We start from the raw sequence: 23,605 nt of genomic DNA, 5'->3' as shown, positions 1-23,605 counted from the left end.
GCCTAGCCAGACTGACAGAGCAAGTTCACCATTATAGACACTAATTAGTTCCTAGAATTCATTGAAATTTTATTGATTGCATTAATTTTTACAACTTAAAGATACTCATGTTCACCTTTTGCTGTAAATCTGAGAAAAAAATATTGCAAAGAAAACTTTGCCTTGACATTAAATCTTGAATCATTCTTACTTCAGAATTATCAGAAGGTGAAAATACATAAGTTAGTGAAGTACAGATCCATTTTCATCATAATTAGCATCATCATCCTCATCATGATCATCATTTATCCTGGCAAACTCTCTCATACTGTGCAGCTTCCCATTCCTGTCCACATGCTCCCACACCACTATCTCCTTCTGTGACCTTAAGACCACTAATTCAATTAGTAAGAATAGTATCCCTAGAGAGAGAGAAAGAGAGAGAGGTAAACCAAAAAACAGACTCTTAATTGCAGAGAACAAACTGATGGTGACCAGAGGGGTTGGAGTTGGGGGATGGGTTAAGCAAGTGATGGGCATTAAGGAGTGCACTTGTGATAAACACCAGGTGTTATATGGATGTGTGAGGATGTGGATGAAGCTAGAGGGTATTATGTTAAGTCACTCAGAGAAAGACAAATACCGCATGATCTCACTCATATGTGGAATTTAAGAAACAAAACAGATGAGCAGAGGGAAAAGAGGAGAAAGAGACAAATCAAGAACTAGACTCTTCACTCTAGATAACACACTGATAGTCACTAGAGGGGCGGGGTGGGAGATGGGAAAAAACGGTGATGGGGATGAAGGAGGGCACTTTTGATCACTGGGTGTTGTATGGAAGTGATGAATCACTAAATTCTACACTTGAAATTATTATTATACTGTAAACTGAAATTCAAAAACTTTTTAAAAAGAGTATTTAGGAAAATAATAATTCTATCCCTATTTTTTTTTCCCTCACTGCAGATGTATTCTCTGCTTGGGAGCTTGTTCCAGTAAGACTCTTTAAGGCAGTGACCTTCAAACTTCTGTGTCAATGGTTCACTGTAAGGAAAACATTTGACACACACACACAGCTGACTTACCCTACCTTATGGAATCATCTCTGAAATGTTCTATACCCTTTCATGTTAATCCAACTAACTTTTAAATGCTAGTTGCCTTGAATGCTCATTTAAGTCGACTTAATTTAGATTGACAAGTGGCATAGGACTTTAAATTTTAAATAACCACTTGCGCAAGGCATGGGTTAGCAGGCAACAGTAGCCTGCAGAAATAACAGCACCATCTCCAGGAGGGTCTAGAACATTTGTACTAAAAGGGTTTATGGACCGGAACTATCGACCGTCAGCATCCCAGTCTCGCCCTCACACACGCGCACACACTTCTTCAACCCCGCTGCCTCTTCCCTGAGGGCTGATTTGGGAGTGACATTACAGGTCTCTGGAATCCAAGCCACAAGTCATGCCTGTCCCCACTGAGCAGAGAGGAAGTAGCATCCCCCCATCCCCCCAGCACACTATCTCCCGCGGTTAACACTGTCTCCTGGAAGGTCAGGGGTTCTGTCCAGCCCCCACAAGCAGACACTGCTTTAGGACTCCTGAAAGAGAGTAGACCCCCTTCACCCACACTTCAGTGTCTGTGCACCACCCTGTGCACCTTCCCTGCTTTGGAGCACCTCAGTCTCCCCAGACCCGAAGCACCTGAGCGCTGGGAAGCCAGCCTCCCTCAGTGCGCTCCCATGTCCAATGCACCACTGTCTTTCCCGAGAACCTTGCGCACGGCCCCTTGCACGTCTTTGTTTCTCAGCGTGTAGATGAAAGGATTCAGAGTGGGGGTCGCTAGACAGTAGAAGAGTGTGAGGAACTTGCCCTGGTCCTGGCTGGCCACATTCCCAGGCTGCATGTACATGTAGATTATACTGCTGTAAAAGAGAGACACCACCGCCATGTGCGAAGAGCAGGTGTTGAAAGCCTTGCGCCTCCCCACTGCAGACCGGATGCGTGCAACCGCAGCTGCAATGTAGCCGTAGGACACAAGGATCATGGTGAGAGGCACCAGCACAATGGGGATGGCCAGGAAGAAAGCTAAGCCTTCAACGCGGCTGGTGTCCACACAGGAAATGCGGATGATGGCTGGCATCTCACACACAAAGTGATTGATGCGGCGTTGGCCACAGCGCCCCAGGGACATGGTCAGTGGGGACATGAGCACAGAGTTGGCGATCCCACTGAGCCAGGCAAAGGCTGCCAGTTGCAGGCACAACTGTGGGTGCATGATGGCCATGTAGTGGAGTGGCTTGCAAACAGCCACAAAGCGGTCATAAGCCATGACTGAAAGGAGAATGCACTCAGTGCCCCCCACAGACAGGAAAGCAAAGAGTTGGACAACACAACCTACATAAGTGATGGTCTTGTGTGGCCCCCAGAGGTTGACCAGCATCTGAGGTATGCTGCTAGTTGTGTAGCAGAGGTCCAGGAGGGACAGATTGCAGAGGAAGAAGTACATAGGCAAGTGCAGTCGAGGGTCCACCAGGGAGAGAAAGATGATGGTCGAGTTCCCCACCACAGCCAGAAGGTAAAAAACTGTGTTAATGAAAAACAGAATGGTCTCCAACTTTGGACGGTCAGAGAACCCCAGCAGAATGAAGTCTCCTCCAGAGCTCATGTTACTTCTTTCCATACTCTTGGCTTGATAAACCTGTTTACAGAGGTTAACATCTGTACTATCACTCATGCAGAAAATGGTATACCTCGTGTGGTCCCAACAGTGGATGTATTTCACTGAGCCCCCTCCCACCTGAACTGGGTCACCTGCCTGCCCATTCCTGGAACTGGAGGCTGAAGTACTAAAAACATATTTGTCTGTAAAGTGATGAAAGCCATAACTTTGGCCTTAATATTTTATAATCTGGTTAAGTGAGATAAGCAGACAGATCTTTTTTTAAAAAAATAAGCTTTCAATGATATAAATAGCAATAAAATAATTTAGGGGGAAAAAAGCAAATACTTTTGTCAGAATCCACTAACTTTAAGCCTATTTCTCTGCTAACTGATAAATTACCTGCTAAAATTTCTGGAACAATGGCTTCAATTAGTATGATCAACTCTCAGGTTTCATGATTATAAACTCAACTGGAAGAAGAAAAAAAATGTATTGGTGACTCACTCTGTGCTGGACTCTGAACTGTAAGCAGGGAATATAGACAGAAATGAGAGACAGGGTCTATCGTAAAATACTTGAATTACCTATATGCGATCAGGAAAGTAACAGCCTTGGGGCCCTTGAAATAAAACAGCCTAGAATTTACTTGACTCTGAGCTGTCAATGATTTGGTCCAGTCTCCTGACCCAATGATGAAGGTAGAGTTAGTTATCCAAGAAACCAAAAGCAGATTTGATTGTGCAGAGGTTGAGGGGATTTTCTTTCCTCCCACAAGCATTCACAGAATGAGCAGAAATGAGGGACATTCTTTTTCACATTACAGCTCAACCTAAAACTATGCTCAATGTTAAAGGAAATAGAAAGAAGCATTGCGCAGGGTTATTTTTGCAACAGCTTTGGGAAAGCTGCCCCAGGGTGGGGGTGGGATTACCTGCATTGCTTCAGTGAAAGCAGACTAAATATTTACATTATTGAATAGACACCAATCAAATATTTGGCTTATGAACACTTCCAACATTCAGAAATTAACAGAAAAAGGCATATGTCCTCCATATCAAGAATTAAATGCTAGCTGTACAGACACAGTTTACTGCCATCAACTTGTTTGGAACTTACAAGGATCCAGCTGCTGGAGAAGTTAGAATACGACATAAATGGAGAGTCTATAAATGCATGTCTACCCGTGGGTCATGTCCTCTTGTGGTCCAAACGGAAAGGTGCAGATCCTAAACTCAGGAAGAAGTTATTGTCTGAGGTGAAACCATACACAAAGGACCATGAAAGCCAGCGTTTTGAAAAAACAACTTGGAAATTTTGACAAACCAGCTTAAGGGATGGCTTGGAGAAGGAGTGTATTATGAATGCAGCATCTCTGCGGATATCCAAGTGAAAATGCATACCAAGAACTAGAGTAGGTCAGCATGAATTGCAAGTTTGAAAAATATGGACACGAGGAATATTTCCTTTTTCTTCTTCTTCTTCTTTTTTTTTTTTTAGTAGAAGAATCCTTAAATTAATTTTTTTTAAAGTTAAATTTAAAAACCATGCTGTAGGGGCACCTGAGTGGTTCAATGGGTTAAAGCCTCTGCCTTCGGCTCAGGTCATGATCCCAGGGTCCTGGGATCGAGCCCCGCATGAGGCTCTCTGCTCAGAAGGGAGCCTGTTTCCTCCTCCCTCTCTCTCTCTGCCTGCCTCTCCTCCTACTTGTAATCTCTGTCTGTCAAATAAATAAATAAAATCTTTAAAAAAAATGTTGTAATGAGACATAACATTTGTAATCACCACACATAAAAGGGACAATACTTTTACTTTTCTTTCTTGATTTTAGCTGAAAAGTGATACCCCAAAGACAGGAACTTGTTATCTGTTTAGTTACTTACTTTAAAACAACTCATCATAAGAGCAATTCATGTTTTTTAGAGGAAAAAAAGACCATTGAAGAAATAAATAACTGCATAATCCCATCTACTCATAGACAATAGCTATTGATAAATTTATATATATACTTGTTTTCTCTATTTTCTTCTTCCAGGTTTTTAGAACTTATGTGTATATGAATCATATATACCTATATATGTCAGTGTTATTGAGGTAGGGTTGGCATATAAAATTGTAAGATATTTAAGGTATACAGCGTGGTAATTAGATATATATACAGTCTGTGAAAGAAACCCTCTATCTAACTCGCATGTTCATCATGTGTGCATGTGTGTATGTGTGTGCAAGAGCATTTCACTCTCCTAACATGAGGAACCATTCAGTACTTGCCCCATGCACTCACTCATGATTTTGTTCCAGGTCTGGAGTCTGGTATCTTAAAGATACTAAACCAAAATCCATGACCCCATCAGGGTCACACAAATTATTTGAATGGAATTTAGGAAAGAGAAAGTGGAGACACAATTATCCCCTTGTGCATTTTCAAAAGTATGCCAGATAGAAGTGGTCCTGCCTCACTGGCATGGGAGATCTTCCTGTAGGGGGCAGGCACTCCTGTCATGGAGGCTGTGGGCCTCCCATAATCCCCGGACCAGCTAACAGTCCTCACACTGTCACCTGCTCTGCTGTCCTTGCTTCCCATCTGCTGGCCTGAATGCCATACCCTCAATGACAATAGTCTATCCCTCCTGGGGGCCCACCAAATACCTGTAGGTTTGCTCAAGAACAGTAAGCTTCCTGGTCTCAATCGCCATTGGGTCACCTGAACATTAGGTCCATGAACACAAAAAGGTTTAGGACCTATAGTGATCTCCTCAGGTACAAACATCCTTATAATGTTACCATTGTTTTTCCTAACCGATCTTTTATGGTGTTTTTTTTTTTTATTCATTTATTTGAGAGAGAGCATGAGCAGGGGAGGGGCAGAGGGAGAAGCAGACTCCCCACTGAGCAGGGAGCCTGACATGGAGCTTGATCCCAGGATCCTGAGATCATGACCTGAACCGAAGACATTAAACCAACTGAGCTGCCCAAGATGACCCACCAATCAGTATTTAGGTGTATTCAAAGACTCACCACAGACCAAGAAAGCCTCTGCCATGAACTTCACATGTACATTTCCATCTGTGTAATTACTCTGGCAAAGGTCTAGAGAGGTTTTGCCCACTTCACATGCCCTCATCATTAGCTCTTCCCATCTAGGGGTGGTGATGTTGCAGATGAAGTGGAACAATTACATAGGGAGGGGAGATCTTTGTGACCTCAGGAGAAGTCAGATATCTGGAAGGAGATTAGCCACCCATTTCCTGATGGCAGCATGCTTCCTGAGGAGCCCCAGAACTGTCAGACTTATGTTCTAATGGACTGGCCATTGGAAATGGGCCTGAGAAGTCCATATGACCTGAACCCAGTCACCACACCTTAGAGGTCACACATTTAAGGAAGTTTACTTGATTGAATTCCAGCTCTCTGTGTCCACATCCTCTACCACAGCTCTTGGGGTTTTTCTGAATACTGTATTAGCTTGCATGGGTTGTTCTGAATACTCTCAAGCTTCCTGAAATTTATGTTCAAACACAGACTACTAAATAAACGTACATAGAAATCTAGAAAGCTTATCAAACATCTGAAAAATACATTTGCCTAACCATTCACCTAGCTGATTACCTGTTACAGAAATGCAGGTTTGTGAGACTGCAGCAGGGTTTAAAGCCCTTTGTCCTGCAATCTGAGATGTAGATCTGAGATGTAGATCCACACATTCCCTGGATTCCAGTATGCCCACAAGAACTGGTTTTCTCTTAGGAGGAAATATTAATGACTACATCATGGGGGTTTTCAGAGCATTCCTTAAAACACTTGTATTTAAAGGCACTCAAATGTTCTTTTTTTTTAATTTTTTATTTTTTATAAACATATATTTTTATCCCCAGGGGTACAGGTCTGTGAATCACCAGGTTTACACACTTCACAGCACTCACCAAAGCACATACCCTCCCCAATGTCCATAACCCCACCCCCTTCTCCCAACCCCCTCCCCCCAGCAACCCTCAGTTTGTTTTGTAAGATTAAGAGTCACTTATGGTTTGTCTTCCTCCCAATCCCATTTTAAATGTTTCTTTTTTAAAATGAAAATCACAATATTTGTTAGGAAAGAATAACAAAATAATTCCTAAAATATAAGACTCGTATGCTTAAGCTTACAAATGCATCAGTGTTCTAAGACAGTGTTCTGGGAGCCCATGATCTCAAATAAAATATACAGGCCAGCAGGTCTTTTTGGGTAACATTTCCCCCTCACTGCAGCACCATCATTGTTTATACTGACCTGCACCAAGTTCTTAGAAGAAATGATGAGATGTCTTGGATGAGATGCTGATGAAGCCTCTTCCCAGAGTCATCCCTTTGTGTCCATGGGGTCAGGTGGTAGAATAAGGGAGCTTCCTCCAAGAGGGAAAGCAGTGACCAAGGGTGGGGCTTGCCCTTGTCCTCACCCAGAGTTTAAAGAGGAGGGTCAGCTGAATTCACAGGCTACAGAGAATCAGCTGTGGTTCTCCTACTCATCCTGCTGTTGTGGCAGATCAACAACACCCTGCTTCTGCCTGGATTGTCTACATTTGAACAATGCCTGTGTTCCAGTTTTAGAAGGGTAAATCTGGACGTATAACGAATGGTTAGTACAGATGGCAGAAGACAAATGATGCTGGTCCACAGATAAGAAACAAAACAAGGCAAACAGAAACACCTAACCCTGCACAATAAGTCATTCTCTAGCCAGAGATAGACAACAGGAAAAGAAGCCCTGACAAAGAATCTAGAGTTCTTGAAGGAAAAACAAACTGCAAAATTGCTGAAGACAGGATTTTAGAATACTTCGTACAGTGTACAAAGCATAGTTCTTTAAATATTGTTGCTTCAATAAAATTAATGGATTCCATTTATTGCTAATAGCATAAGCCCATATACAATTACAATTATTTTTAGCACCATCTGGTGAAACCTGAGACGTTGTACCCATTCATTCTTTCCTAAATTAATACGACGGTTTGGGAAAGCATGGGTGGGTAATTTGGGGAGCAGAAAAGGTAACAAGGTTTTCTGAAAAAAAAAAATGTGGACTGGGAAACCCCTGTTTAGTTGAAATAGCAAGTCTCTAGGGAACAATGAGGAACGTGGGCAAACTGGTGAATTATTTGACCAAATAAATATCGGCATCAGATTTAATGTAACATTTCATATATAAGTTGGAAAGGAAGAGAGAAAGGAAAGTACTCTCTCTGAAATACTGACCCAGGGAAGGAAATAAGCATTCAGCTTAATTATAAGCTTAGTTAACAAGGGGGGATGAAACTGCCAACCCAAAAAAAGTCATCCCTCCCCTTGCTGCCCAGAGAGAGGAGACAACACTGGTCCCCCACCACTATCCCAGCATTCCTCTCACACACTAAACTGCAGGGACTTTTAAAGCTTTTCAAGTGGTTAGAAAATTAGCATAAGCCCCTGTAGATTTCTTAGAATGAGCTTAAGTTGTTTATGCTATTAGGTTGCCTGAGTTCTAAGGTCTTCCATCCTCTAGAAATATAAGATCCTAAAGGGAAACAACTCTCAAGAGATTTCTCTGGAGGCTATAGAGGAAGGCAAATCATATAAACAATAATTTTACATCAGAACAATCACTAAGATGACTCAAATTTAGAGAGGAGAAAAATAGTCCTCCTAAATATTACTTGGTAAATTGCAAAAGACAGATTGAGTTCTTGTGTGCCTGGAGTCACAAAATAATTTGATTAAAATTTCTACTATATTTGAAAATGTTGCATTGCATTTAAAAGGGAAATATTAAAAACATAAGCTTTTATATGAGCAAGCTGTGATTCTGACCTTGTTTGATACTTCAGTTGCAAAAGTTCACAAGGCAGAGTTGCTTTCTTATATATTCACACACAATTCCTGAGCATTAGCATAAATTACAAAGAAGACTGCTATCATTAGCAGACTAGGTTTTAGAAACTTGGTCCATACTGCTGAAAAAATAAAGAGAAAGTAATCATTACCTTACTAGAACAATGGTGAGAGGACATAATTCTTTAGTTGGATCTTGAAAATGTTAATGACACTGAAGATGGTGTCATTAAATAGGAGAGGCAGGGATGTGCCTTTTAAAAAATACTAATTAGCAAGCAATGTAAACAAACCCAACTTTCTGCTTTCAGTGAGAAAACCATGCAGTTTGTGTTTTTGTTTCTGTTTTATGTGCTGGCAATAGTCTAAGCAATTTAAAGACTCTACTCAACTCAGTTCTCATCCAATGATAGAACAGGGAAAGGCCAGGCAAGATTCCTGCAGGTTTTGATTCATTTCCAGACTGTACCTGTGTGACTATGGACAAACTAAGTTTCCTCCCGTCCTTCAATTTCTGCTCCCACCTTCTTTTGGGGTTCACAGTTGCATCACATCTCAGAATCAGGCCTCTCTTACAGCTCTCCTCATTCACAATTTCTTTTGCAGACAATAAAATCATTTATTTAGATCAAAGCTCTTATTTTGTTTTTGCTTAATGACAATGAATTCATGAAGTTTTTAAGTTAAATACTCAAAAGAAATATTTCTTTTTTTGTTTGTTTGGTTTATGTTTTGTTTGTTTGTTTAATTTTATTTTAGTTACATTCAATTAATTAACATAGTGTATTATTAGTTCCAAGAGTAGAATTGAGTGATTCATCAGCTACATAGAACACCCAGTGCTCATTCCATCACATGCCCTCCTTAATGCCCATCACCTAGTTATCCCATCCTCCCCCCCACTCCCCTCCAGTAACCCTCAGTTTGTTTCCTACAGTTAAGAGTCTCTTACGATTTGCCTCCCTCAATAATCTTTGATTTTACTTTTCCTTCCCTTCCTTTATGTTACTCTGTTTTGTTTCTTAAATTTCACATATCAGTGAAATCCTATAATTTTCTTTTATTGATTGATGTATTTCCAAAGAAATATTTTTTTCACTTTTTTAAAAGATTTTATTTATTTATTTGACAGACAGAGATCACAAGCAGACAAAGAGGCAGGCAGAGAGGGGAGGGGGGAAGTAGGCTCCCCCTGAGCAGAGAGCCTGATACAGGCCTCGATCCCAGGACTCTGAGATCACAACCTGAGCTGAAGGCAGAGGTGTAAACCACTGAGTCACCCAGGCACCCCCCAAAGAAATATTTCTATCACAGAATCTAGAATATGGCAAAAAGGATCTGTATGCTAAAAACTGAAAAAGCTGCTGAAACCATAAAAGAAAACAACTTTATGTTAAAGGATAAGAAGACTCAAAGTGGTAGAGATTCCAATTCACTTCAATTTGATGCACTGATTTAATGCAATTCCAATAAAAATTTCAGCAACATTTTTGGTGATACAGGCAAGTTAATTCTGATTTATATGGAAAGGAAAAGAAAATATAGATCAAATTTTAAAATTAAGATTAAAGTTGAAGAAATCACAGTACCTGTTCTTAAGATTTACTGTCAAGCTGAAATAATCAATATAGCATTATTAAGCGATAAATGGATAGATCAACAGAACAGAACAGGAGCTGAGAAATGGACCTACAGAAATGTAGCTAACTGATTTTTGACAAATAAACACAAGCAATTCTTCAAGCATTTTCAGCAAATTGTTGGAACTGGACATTTAAAAACAAAAAATTGTGGTCATCTGCCTAAATTCCACACCTTCCATAAAAATAACTCAGATGGATGACAGATCCAAATATAAAATGTAAAATCATAGAACTTTTAGTAGAAAACAATAGAGAAAAATCTTTTGGGGCTGGAGTTAGACAAAAAATTCATGACACCATAAAGTCAAATATGTTAGAAAAAATGATACATTGGATTCAATCCAAATGGAAATTTGCTTTCGGAAAGACACTGTTGAGAAAGTAAAAGGCAAAGTTAGAGGCTGTGATAAAATATTTATAAATTATGTATTCATCAAGTGACTTCCTTCTATGATTGTTGAAGAACACTCAGAACTTGGGACACTTGAATGGCTTAGTCAGTTAAGTGTGACTCTTGATGTCAGTTCAGATCATGATCTTGGGGTTGTGAGATGAGCCCTAGATTAGGCTCTGTATTGAGCATGAAGCCTGCCTAGGATTTTCTCTCCCTCCCTTTCCCTCTGCGCTTCCTCTCCCCACCCACACATGCACACACATTCACGCTCTTTCTAAAAAATTATAAATTTAAGTAAGTTTTAAAATTAAAAAAAAAAAAACTCACTCACAACTCTTCAGAAAGAAAAAACAATTAACCCAATTCTGAAAAATGAGCAAAACAAGAGACTGATTTAATGAAAAGGATATATGGGTGAACCTAAGTGTAGAAGTCACTTTTAGGCAAACAAGCTTGAGCAATGGAATGCAGATGGGACCATTGGGTGACCTCACAATATTCATACACCCTAGCTGACCAACAGCCTACTTACAACAGAGCACAGATACCAAAAAAGGAAAGATTTCATACATCCCCATTCCTCCTCACCTTTCGCCTTGGCTCCAACCTCTACCACTGCCTCATTGCAAACAACTTTTCTCTGCTGTCCTGTCCAACACTCCCTTGCAATGTATTCAGTAAACTTCTATCTCCTTTGTTTTGCCTCAGGTGAATTCTTTCACTGCATGCACAAGCTTCCACCTGATCATCACCCCACATTTGGGGGCCCCTTTCTGATGAAGAGATGCCCCATTTAGGTACCCAATAAGCACATGAAAGGATGTTCAACCTCAGTAGAAATTAGGAAAATTAAAGCCATGATGAAATGTCATTGTACACCTATTAGTCTAACTCAAACTGACACTACCAAGTGCTGATGAAGTTGACACCTGGAATTCTGATACATTGATTTTGAAAATGCAAAATGTCATACCTTTCTGGAAAATGGTTTTGTACTTTTTAAAGCAAATATATCCTTACCCTATGACCCTGCAGTCCACTCCTGAGTACTTAACACAGGGAAATGAAATATTATGTTCCTTTGGAAACCTGTATTCAAAAGTTCATAGCAGCTCTATTTATAATACCCAACACTGGAAACATCCCAAATATCCTTCAACAAGTGAACAAACTGATGTCACCCCCACAATGCAATTCTACTCAGTAAAATGTAGAATGTATTACTGACAAACAATTTGTTTAAATCTCAAAGACATTCTGCTCATTGAAAAAAGTCAATCTAGATATCAAGATCAAAAGCTTTTGCACAGCAAAGGAAACAGTTAACAAAATTAAAAGACAACTGACAGAATGGGAGAAGATATTTGCAAACGACATATCAGATAAAGGACTAGTGTCCAGAATCTATAAAGAACTTAGCAAACTCAACACCCAAAGAACAAATAATCCAATCAAGAAATGGGCAGAAGACATGAACAGACATTTCTGCAAAGAAGACATCCAGATGGCGAACAGACACATGAAAAAGTGCTCCATATCACTCGGCATCAGGGAAATACAAATCAAAACCACAATGAGATATCACCTCACACCAGTCAGAATGGCTAAAATCAACAAGTCAGGAAATGACAGATGCTGGCGAGGATGCGGAGAAAGGGGAACCCTCCTACACTGTTGGTGGGAATGCAAGCTGGTGCAGCCACTCTGGAAAACAGCATGGAGGTTCCTCAAAATGTTGAAAATAGAACTGCCCTATGACCCAGCAATTGCACTATTGGGTATTTACCCTAAAGATACAAACGTAGTGATCCAAAGGGACACATGCACCCGAATGTTTATAGCAGCAATGTCCACAATAGCCAAACTATGGAAAGAACCTAGATGTCCATCAACAGATGAATGGATCAAGAAGATGTGGTATATATACACAATGGAATACTATGCAGCCATCAAAAGAAATGAAATCTTGCCATTTGCAACAACATGGATGGAACTAGAGCGTATCATGCTTAGCGAAATAAGTCAAGCAGAGAAAGACAACTATCATATGATCTCCCTGATATGAGGAAGTGGTGATGCAACATGGAGGCTTAAGTGGGTAGAAGAAGAATAAATGAAACAAGATGGGATTGGGAGGGAGACAAACCATAAGTGACTCTTAATCTCACAAAACAAACTGAGGGTTGCCAGGGGGAGGGTGTTTGGGAGAAGGGGGTGGGATTATGGACATTGGGGAGGGTATGTGCTTTGGTGAGTGCTGTGAAGTGTGTAAACCTGGTGATTCACAGACCTGTACCCCTGGGGATAAAAATATATGTTTATAAAAAATAAAAAATTAAAAAAAAAAAAATAAAAAATAAAATTTCCCACAAAAAAAAAAGAAAAAGAAAAAAGTCAATCTATTTTCCCTCTTTCTTTGCTTTCTTTTTTTTTTTTTTTTCATTTATTTAAATTCAGAGGTGTCTGGGTGGCTCCAGAGTCCCAAGATTGAGTCCAAAATCAGGCTCCCTGCTCAGCAGGAATCTGCTTCTCCCTCTAACCTTCCCACCACTCATTCTCTTTCTTTCTCTTTCTATCAAATAAATAAAATCTTTAAAAGTATATTTACATTCAATTAATTAACATAGAGTGTATTATTAGTTTCAGAGGTAGATTTCAGTAATTCAACAGTGCTCATTACAGCAAATGCCCTGCTTAATGCCCATAACACAGTTACCTCATCTCCCCACCCACCTCCCCTCCAACAACCCTCAGTTTGTTCCCCACAATTAAGAGACTCTCATGGTTTGTCTCCCTCTCTGTTTCCAACTTATTTTATTTTTTCCTCCCTTCCCCTATGCTTGTCTATTTTGTTTCTTAAATTCCACATATGAGTGAAATCATATGATATAATTGTCTTTCACTGATTGACTTATTTCACTTAAAATAGTATCCTCTAGTTCCATCCAGATCATTGCAAGTGGTGGGATTTTATTTCTTTTGATGGCTGAGTAATAGTCTCTTGTATATATATATACCACATCTTTATGAATTAAAGAAGCCAATCTTAAAACTAACCAAGGTACTGTATCATTTCATTTGTAGATTGTTCAAGACTCAAAATGACAAAAATATGGTGGTTGCCAAAATTTAGATTTGGGAAGACTATCAATGATAGCATAAGACAAGAAAAGTTTTCAGTGGTAATATATTCAGATCTTGATGGTAGTTACATATATCTATATATGTATACAAAATCATAGAGCTATTCACCAAGAGTTACAACTTGACTTTATGAAAAATTAAAAAATAAAATTTAAGATAATCCAAATTAAAGTATTTTTTAATTTAACAAGGACTCTTTTACTCTTATTTGAAAAGCTGTTGATGTGGAATTGTTGGATTTGGAGCAAATGGTCAAGAAAGAATTCTTGAAGTGTCTTTGGTGCAAAGAAAGTGTTTTTATTAAAGCACAGGGACAGGACTTGTGGGAAGAAAGAGCTGCACTGGGGTCATGAGGAGTGGCCCATTATATACTTTCAAGTTGGGAGGGGGTTAGGGATAGCATAAGTCTCAAGGAATCTGGAAGCAAGGTTTCCAGGACCTTGAGGGGTTAGATGTTGTTAGGAAAAGGCCCTTTATTACTATTTACTCTCTATTACTGTCTAATAAAATCTTAGTCATGAGAACCATCAATCGGTCATATGTTTGGAGGATGATTGTTAACACATGTGTTGGGGTATAGAGATAAAGGGAGTTTCCAAAGGAATTTCTATGCATTACAGACTCACAGGATCCTGGAGGGTAGGATGTTAAGCCAAGATTGTCTTTTGCCCTTAGCGAAGTATTAACATTGAGGCAGCTGAGTTCCCAGAAGAAGGTCACTTTACCTGTTTAAAGGACTTGTCAATGGGCTATAAGTAGTAAGGAAATTTAATTTGTTTTTCTTTTGCTTTTGTCTCCCACACCAGCTATCAAGTAGAAATGACTATCAAATTTTAGATTCATTCTTCTCTCTGGAATATAGTATTTCCAAGGCCATTAAGACATGAAAAACAGAAATAATGACCGAGAAAATTCATATTTCAGAGAAACATTTGTTAACCTAGATGATCTTAATCCTCCTATTTCCTTTGCCTGAATGGACTAGCAAAACCAGTGCTTGGTTGTTATGTGTAATTATGCCTCCAGTGACAGGTAGAGGAATGGAATAACTAATACAAACAGTATGAGTAATTTACAAGAATAAGTTTAAGCAGACAGTTTACTGAATTAATCCATCAGCCCTTGACCCTCTGACCCATCAGGTAGTTTCCTGCTCTCAGACAGAATTAAATCAGACAGATGAGGCAGGACCCAAGGGATTAAAGTGTCTCCAACTTTGCACAGTGCAGTAAGATTTCAAACAGTTTGATCTGTGATGCAGATCTCTCATTAGGTTATCATCACTTCTGCCCAGGCCTGTGGCTTATTCTGATGGAGATGACAAGGAAACCCCACTAGCAACTGTCAGCTCAGGGCATGACTCAGACATAATCATACCAAACTTAATGACTCACTTCCACAGCTGGGGGTCAAAAGCTCACAGCTGGGTGAGCAAAAGCCTGATGAGAATGAGACCTTCTGTGCCAGGAGCTCCTTCCTTAATATGAAGGTTGAGTCTGACATAGATATTTTTATGGGATGTTTTTTTCTCCTGGCCTTAAATAAATTTCTGAGATCCTTCTGATTTGGGAGAGAACTATGCTGTCAGATGATGTGACTGAAATTGTGCTCTTCAGCCACCAGCTCCAACATATTCCAGCCACCAGCTCCAACATGTTCATCCTACATCCAGGAAAGCAAAGCAAACACCAGGGATTGGGTCTCGGGTATTCTCTGTTGCTCATTACTTATTTCCAGCCAGATCCCTGGTCCCGAGTCTATCCCTCTAACATCTCCAAAATCCAATTTCTCTGCTTCATCTTCACCCATTTCATTCCTCAAATTCTCATAACTTCTCAGTCGGATTACTGAAATATTTTCCTCCTTTTCTTTTCTTTTAATTTTTTAATTTTTTTTCCTCCTTTTATTTTCTATGTCATCCTTTAAATTGTAGCAAATGATCTGCCTAAAATGTACCCTATAAGTGTCACTATCTTTCCTAAGTACATTAATTTCTTTTCCATTGGAGGAAAGATAAAATCCAAGTTTCCCAACTGAGTATTAGTTGGGAGTGTTTAAAGATCTGGCTCTTGTGCACACCTCCGCATTTACCCACAACCATTACCTTTAGGGATCTTGTATCCAGATACCTCAACCTACTAGCTCAGGATATGTTCCATCCTCTCCTTGCCTTAACACATACATTTTGTTCTTTACTACAGCATCTTTTTTCTACTCTTTCACTTTCAAACTTACTCATCTTTCAAACACAGAACAGCCATCATCTCCTGCAGAAAACCAAACTTCAACAATCAAGTGAAGTGCCCACCCAATTCATCCCATATCACATTATCAATGACAGACTGCACTTTCCTTTTCTTTGTGTTTCATATTTGTATCTCCATCATCCCAGCATCGTGTGTGACATGTCATAGATCCTCAGTAAATACTTGCTGGCTGAATAAGAAAACGTGAGCAAAATCCCAAATCACTGAATAAATGATTATTTGTCATTATTAATACCCCTAATTATTTTCTCAAAACCAGAATTTTGGTATATCAGATATAGTATCACAAATACTGGCAATGAATAGTAATTTCAAATTACAAAATGAGAGATTATAATAAAGCTTACTTATGCTTTATATACCATTCTTTTTTCCTATTATAAATCAACATATTTTACAAAAGATATATTATGTATTTATCACTGTGCCAAACATCCTTTTGGGAGAAATAGTATAAAAATGCATTCCTACTACTTGCAAAGACACCATAATATACTTACATTTCTAAGTATTTTAAATAGTATCCAAGTTAATCTCTGCAGCTCTACATGTGGCTAAGAGTCTGTTCCATATGCAAATCCTCCTGGAATCTGATGTTTTTCTTCTTCTAAAGGTGACATAAGGTCAAATCCATCAGCCCTGTGCTCCATGACCACACTGTACACTTGGAATCTATTTTCCTCACCCTCCTGAAGCAAATTCACATTAAGAGGGCAGGGAGCTACACTTAGAGATGTAAAAGATTCATATTTTCTTGTGAGAGGATCCCACAATTGCAGGAAAAATAGCTGCTTCAATGAAAATATGGTTCAAGATAATAAGCATTGATTAAATATCTTTGATTTGAGAAGAAAGACCTGGATGTTGTCAGTGTTGAAAAGTTTACTATAAACCTTTGAGGAATTTTCAAATTCGTCAAAGTTATAAGCTGCAGTGATGACTTAGTATTAGTAATGGAATCCCAAGTTTGATTGCATACCTACATTGGAAACACCAACAAAGATTTTGTTATTAAAAATTAAATATTAGAGACAAGTTTCTGGGGATTCTTACTGATTAGACTAAAGGAAAAAATTGATATGGGTTTTGCATTATCTGGAAAAGAGTTATGAAGGCAACAAACCTATATCAGGCCTGGTAAAATAGATTTCCAAAGAGGAAGGCAAAGACAGCACATTGGCCCACCCCCCTAGTCCACAAGCCCCCTCTCCTTCCCTGACACACTCTGGCCCCAGCCCTCATGCCCAGGAGAGCACAGTGCAGCCTCAGCCAACAGAATTAGGTCTTAATCTCCAGGCCATCATTGGGTATCATCCAGTTTCCTCTGGCTTTTTGCACAGGAGCTGGTGATAAGTGTTCTTAATGGAATGACTTCAGAAGAGATAAATAAGATAAAGCTGTCTGGTTATTTTAGTCTGAGAGGTTAAGACATGGAGGATTGTATCAATGGATGTGTTTTCCCTCACTAACATACTTCCATCCTTTTCACGTCTCATGCTCTTGTACTTGAGTCATTGGGTCTGACAGAGTCATTTGATAATGGAAGTACCAATCCAGGAAACAGGAATTCAACCCCAAATTAAGCCTCTAATAATAAACCCTCTTAGACTCAGCTTTCTTATATAGAGAATATTAATAGTGTTTACCTGTCAGTGTTGTTATAAATATTAGCTCAGATAAAATAGGAAAAGGGCTAACCATAGTGTCATAGACAATGTTCAATAAATTCCACTTGTAATGAAACAAGATGGGATCAGGAGGGAGAAAAACCATAAGAGACTCTTAATCTCAGGAAACAAACTGAGGGTTGCTAGGGGGTGAGAGAGTAGGGAGAGGGTGGCTGGGTTATGGACATTGGGGAAGGTATGTGCTATGGTGAGTGCTATGAATTGCATAAGACTGATGATTCACAGATCTGTACCCTTGAAACAAATAATACATTATATGTTAATAGGAAAAATTAAAGAGAATAGTTGTGTCTTTAACAAATAAAAATAAATTCCACTTGTTACTATCTTGTAAACATTAAACTATGAAAGAATAAATAAAGAGAAGTGGTTAAAAAAAAAATCATCATAGAGTGAGGTGCTTGGGTGGCCCAATCAGTTAAGTGTTCAACTGTCGACTTCAGCTCAGATCATGATCTCAGGGTCATGAGATCAAGCCCGGTGTCAACCCTCCTTGGGATTCTCTTTCTTTCTCTCTCTCTCTGTCCCTCCTCAAGCCCCCCCCCCACCACCAGGCACTTTCTCAATCAATCAATCAATAAACAAGAATAAGTTAGAATTAAATATCATCATAGAAGGACAGCTGCCAAAGAAATATTTTCTTAACTTGACTGATAGGATTTGAATATCTAAAGAAAATACTACTGTGTCAAAAGGAATAAAGGAGAATTATTTGTGGCAAGAGTTGATCTTACTACTCAAGCTCTAAGTAGAGAAGGTTGTTTGAATCTTTTTTGTTTTTACTAAAAGCAGTTCAGACAGGGAAAGGCAAATATCATATGATTTCTTTGTATGTGGAATCTAAAAATCAAAACAAATGAACAAACAAAACAGAAACAGACTTGTGGTTGCTAGAGGAGAAGTTGGTGGGGGATGTGTGAAATAGGTAAAAGGGATTAGGAGGTACAAATCTCTGGTTATAAAATAAATAAATCATGGGGATAAAAAGTACAACAGGAAATAAACTCATTACATGTGTGTAGATGTGTTGCTAGTGATTCTCAGGTCACAGAGACTCAACAGAGAGAATAAGGATTTAAAAAAAAAAAGGACTGGAATTTGGAATGATAGACAAAATTTATTCCATCTCTGGGGAATTTGGGAGGCTCACTGGGTTAAGCTTCTGCCTACAACACAGGTCATGATCTCAGGGTCCTTGAATCGAACCCCACGTTGGGCTCTCTGCTCAGCAGGGCACCCACTTTGCCCCTCTTCTCTGCCTGCTTCTCTGCCTACTTGTGATCTCTCTGTCAAATAAATAGATAAAATCTTTTTAAAATTTTTTCTTCCATCCTTTATTTCCAAGATGATGCCACCTGGGTGATTTCTTGAGCTTAAAATGGAAACTTAAGTGTTCTATTAAGATATATATATATATATATATATATATATATATATATATATATATATATATATATATATATTTACTTTTTTTTGTTGTTTTAGAGAGAGTGAGTGCGATTGTGGATAGGGGCAGATATGGGCAAATGCAGAGAATCTCAAGCAGATTCCCCACTGAATATGGAGCCCAGTGCAGGGCTCATAACCCTGAGATTGTGACCTAAGCCAAAATCACAAGTTAGAAGCTTAACCAACTGAACTACCCAAACTCCCCTAAATGTTCTTTTTTAATTATAAGGAAAGGCCACATATGACTACTAAAGATTTCAAAATTTAATTGTATGGAAACTAAAATCACAAGATCTATCTGGTTCTCTACTCAGCAGGGAGTCTTCCTCTTCCTTCCTACTCATGCTTTCTCTCTCCCTCAAATATACAAGTAAATTTTTTTTTTTTTTAAGAAAGAAAAGCAAACAAACAAGACAAATGAGCAAAGGGAGAAAGAGAAAGCAAAAAGGGACAGAAAGAGGGTGCACAAACCAAGAAATAGACTCTTAACTATGGAGAACAAACTGATGGTCACCAGAGGGGAGGTGGGAGGATGCATCAAGTAGGGGCTGGGGATTAAGAGGTGTACCTGTTGTGATGAGCACCAGATGTTGTATGGAATTGTTGGATCACTATGTTGTACACATGAAACAAATATTACACCATATGTTAACTAACTTGAACTAAAATAAAATCTTAAAAAGCCAAATTACAAAAAAACAAAAACAGGTAACTCCTCACTTAAGAAGAAACAACCTACATCTACACAGAGTCCTATGATTTGACTGATGTTGTTTTGCTTACCTCTGAAAAATCACCATAGTCATAAAAAAAAAAGGAGCTTCAAGAGGAGGCCACTGATGTTGTCTCATTTTTATTTGACATCTCATCACTTAATCTACATACTGTGTGCTTTGAATCAGTGTTAACAGTCCCTGTAGTTGTGGAGGAAGCCCAAAGATGGGTAACAGGCAAGTATAGGAGAGATTTCCTAAGGTAGATGCCTTTAAACTGAAGAAAATCAGTTCACATCCAGAGACCAAGGGATGAGGTCACACTTGAAATCATCATGTCCAGCTGTGTTCACTCTACTCTGAAAGTTTGCTCTCCACATCGTCACATACATATCTAAGAGACAGACTCCAGAACTTCATGTATTACCCCAGCATTCCTCTCATTCAGGTTTCCTTGGCCCCCTTCTCTCCCTTCAGGGGCCTCTTCATTGCCCCCATTTACATTCTTGTTCTTCAGAGTGTAGATCAGGGGGTTGACACTAGGAGTGACAATGGTGTAGAAGTGGGTGAGGAACTTGCCTTGGTCTTGGGAGTAGCTGTTGGCTGGCTGCAGGTACATGTAGATGATGGCCCCATAGAAAAGGGAGACCACGGTTAGGTGGAAAGAGCAGGTATTGAATGCTTTCTTGCACCCTGCAGCTGACTTGATCCTCACCACAGCAGCAGCAATCATCCCATAGGAGATGAGGATCAAGGAGAGGGGCACCAGGAGAAGGGCAACACCCAGAACAAAGGCAAATGCTTCCACCAACATGGTGTCTTCACAGGACATGGCAATCAGAGCAGGCATCTCACAAAGAAAGTGGTTCACTGTGTGGCACCCACATTGAGAGAGTTGCACTGTCTGGGGACACATGACAAAGGAGTTTAAAAAGCCACAGAACCAGGACACAGTCACCAACTACAGGCAGAGACGTGGGTGCATGACCACAGTGTAATGCAGAAGCCAGTAGACAGCCACGTAGCAGTCATATACATGACAGCCAGTAGAACACACTTGGTTGAGCCCAACATCATCTAGATATAAAGCTGGGCCACAGCATGGTAGGAGATGGTCTTATCTGGACCCCAAAGGTTCCACAGCAGCTGGGAAACAATGCTTATTGTAAAGCAGAGATCCAAGAAAGAAAGTTTCCTAAGAAAGAAGTACATGGGCATGTGGAGTCTAGCATCCATGATTGACAACAAGATGATAGCAGTGTTGCCCGAAGGGTCAGGATGTAGAAGACCAAGATAAAAGCAAAGAGAATAATCTCCAGTCAATGGTGATCAGAAAAGCCCAGCAAGATGAATCCTTGTTGGTAGCTATCATTGTCTTTCTCCATAGTCTTTGCCAGCTCTTATGGAAACACACAAACAAGTATTGGATAAGACAGCAAATGAAGATTCACCCAGCACTCTCCAATTTCCATGTGTGGGTCTATAAAGTTAGGAGAGTCATCTGCTCTTCCATACTTTCCTAGCATACACTTACTGATACTTATTGTATGCAAAGCAGTGTGTCTGATTCTCCTGGAGGGGAGAGGATGAATTAACTCAGAAGCTACCCTGTTTGGTAATTGCAAATAATTAAAAAGAAGAGAGGAAGTAAAAGCTCTCTAAAAGATTTGTTAAAGAGCTGAGTGTTTTGCAAATTATTCCCAGTTGATCAGAGAAACCCCTATAGAAGACTTTATGTTCAGGGACACTGATGTACCTGAGGGAGGTTTTGTTTTCTTTGGTTTGGTTTGGTTTTTGGGGGTTTTGTTGTTGTTGTTTTCCAAAACACTGGTGAGAATTTTACATGTGGCAGATTAAGCAAAATATATTTCCAGAAGAAAAAGTAGTACTTGCACAGACACAAATAATCAAATTCATGGATGATATTCAGGGAGCTCACAAATATGAATGTCACACAATTCCTTAACAACACATAATTTTATTGAAATTAAATCCAATAAGGTTTGACACAATCAGAAAGAGTCTAGATTATAGACTGTACTCTGCCTCTGTAAAAGGCACATCTACACATGTATATCCTGATACTCAGTTTCTCTCTCTATGCCTTAGCTTTTCCTGGTGTGTGCTGTAAAGGAAGCTAGAACCTCTCAAGTCCCCTCACATCTCTACAAGACTGGTGGTATCAGCACAGGCCCTGAACATTTTCAGCTGTACATGTTTCCCACTTTACTGGTGTTCACCCTGTAGCTCTAGAGTTCACTGGGCTTGTCTCAGCTATGGGGATGGCAAATGCCAGTAGCCATTAAGAAATAGCTTTGTACAACATGCAAGAAGGAAGCTGTGGAAATAAGAGCACAGAAACCTTCTGAGGTGTGTGTGGCTGATGTCAGCTCCTGTCTAGCCTGACTGTCAAGAATTTATGAACTCTACCCAGCTGGGACTGCACACAGGAATTCCACAAGTTCCCAATTATTACTCCAGGTACAGGACCCCCAGTAAAGCCCCTTGAAGACACAGAAGGGGGCAGAGAATGATGAGAAGCAGCCACCCAAGAACCAGATTGTGTGACCTTACTGTATGAACAGAGTACTCAAAGAGAGACATTCCCATACACATTCTACTGGTGTTGGCTAGGAAGAATCACTTGCACATCTGTATCCACAGAACTGTCATGGCTTTTTTCCAAGCTCAAGAGATTCCCAGGAGTGGCAAGGAGAAACTCAACACCAATTGCTTAGCAACATGCATCACTGAGGGCCTGACTTAGAAAAATTGCTGAGAAAATAGGTGACATTTCTCATTTTGCTATTCCTTCATTGCAAGGTGACCCAATGCTCAATCTCATGTCCAGTATGTAGAGGCTGTCCTCTGTGTCATCCTACAGGTATTTCTCCCCCAAAAGGTATTTTAAGCATAAATTACCTTTTTTTTTTTTACATGCTTTAGCTCACCTCTCTAGTCTAAACTATGAAATTGAAAGGAATGGAGCTGCTGAAAATGAAAACTGAAACAGGATAGAACTAAACCTGTAGTCACATGACATTACAAGTCTACATTAGTTTTGATGGCTCTGGCCTAAAAGTCTGAAGGTGGGCTGATGCATTAGACTTGATTCTCTGACTCTGCACCAATGCTCAGAGGACAATTTCCTGAATGATATTTTGTGACCACTGAGCGGGACTTCATTCCAAGCAGTAGAGCTATTTTTTGTCTGCTTCAGATACACAGCACATCCTAAAAGCCATCATTCTTTTCACTTTTACTATAGGTCAGATGTTTCCCAGATCTTCTCCACTTACAGTTCTGAGCCATTGTCACAACATCCCTGCCAAGTTGGGTAGGCCAACTATTAGGATCTCAGTATTAGGGAGGTCCATAATGCCAGTCCTACCCATTAACTCAAAGTTCCCAGTCTTCATCACTCCCCTGTTCTTATCATTTTAAACTTGTTTAAAGGTGGTCATTTCCTCCTGCTTCTTCTGCTAATCTACACATAGGCTTAACAATAAAGGCCTAACACTGAAGTCCATCATTACGGAGAAAAGTTTGTGATCATTCTCAGCATTGATGGGGAAATTTGCCATGCTTGTTTGGTCACTGTGCCAAAACAGAATGACACATAGGTGTTCTGTTAATTGGGGAAATCAGAAAGCATATGATGTGTGTGCATCAAGTCAGGGGATGGCTTAGGATTGGCCCAGCTAGGAATGGGGAAGCAGGTAGAATATACTCTCTCCTTTCTACTTGTCATAGATCCACTTTGTCCAATTTTGGTGCATTCAATCATTTCTGAATTGATGCAGTAACTCTATTCCAAACT

General features: G+C 39.7%; 2 protein-coding genes across 2 annotated transcripts; both read right to left on the bottom strand.

Annotated features, from left to right (window-relative positions):
• Positions 1-1,710: 1,710 nt before the first annotated feature.
• Positions 1,711-2,664, bottom strand: LOC101685112 (putative olfactory receptor 2W6). The gene has a single exon (XM_004781505.1). It carries the CDS (start codon positions 2,662-2,664, stop codon positions 1,711-1,713), a length of 954 nt encoding a protein of 317 aa, XP_004781562.1.
• Positions 2,665-20,179: 17,515 nt separating this feature from the next.
• LOC101684828 (putative olfactory receptor 2W6) lies at positions 20,180-21,170 on the bottom strand. Its single transcript, XM_013050494.2, is given in 3 exon segments — positions 20,180-20,820; positions 20,823-21,053; positions 21,056-21,170. Coding segments are annotated over 3 exon segments (987 nt in total).
• Between the last annotated feature and the right edge of the window lie 2,435 nt (positions 21,171-23,605).

This window comes from Mustela putorius, unplaced genomic scaffold (assembly GCF_011764305.1).
Source record: "Mustela putorius furo isolate JIRA1106 unplaced genomic scaffold, ASM1176430v1.1 tig00003914_pilon_pilon_pilon, whole genome shotgun sequence".
Taxonomy (NCBI): Eukaryota; Metazoa; Chordata; class Mammalia; order Carnivora; family Mustelidae; genus Mustela; species Mustela putorius.
This window is presented reverse-complemented; position numbering and strand designations above follow the sequence as displayed.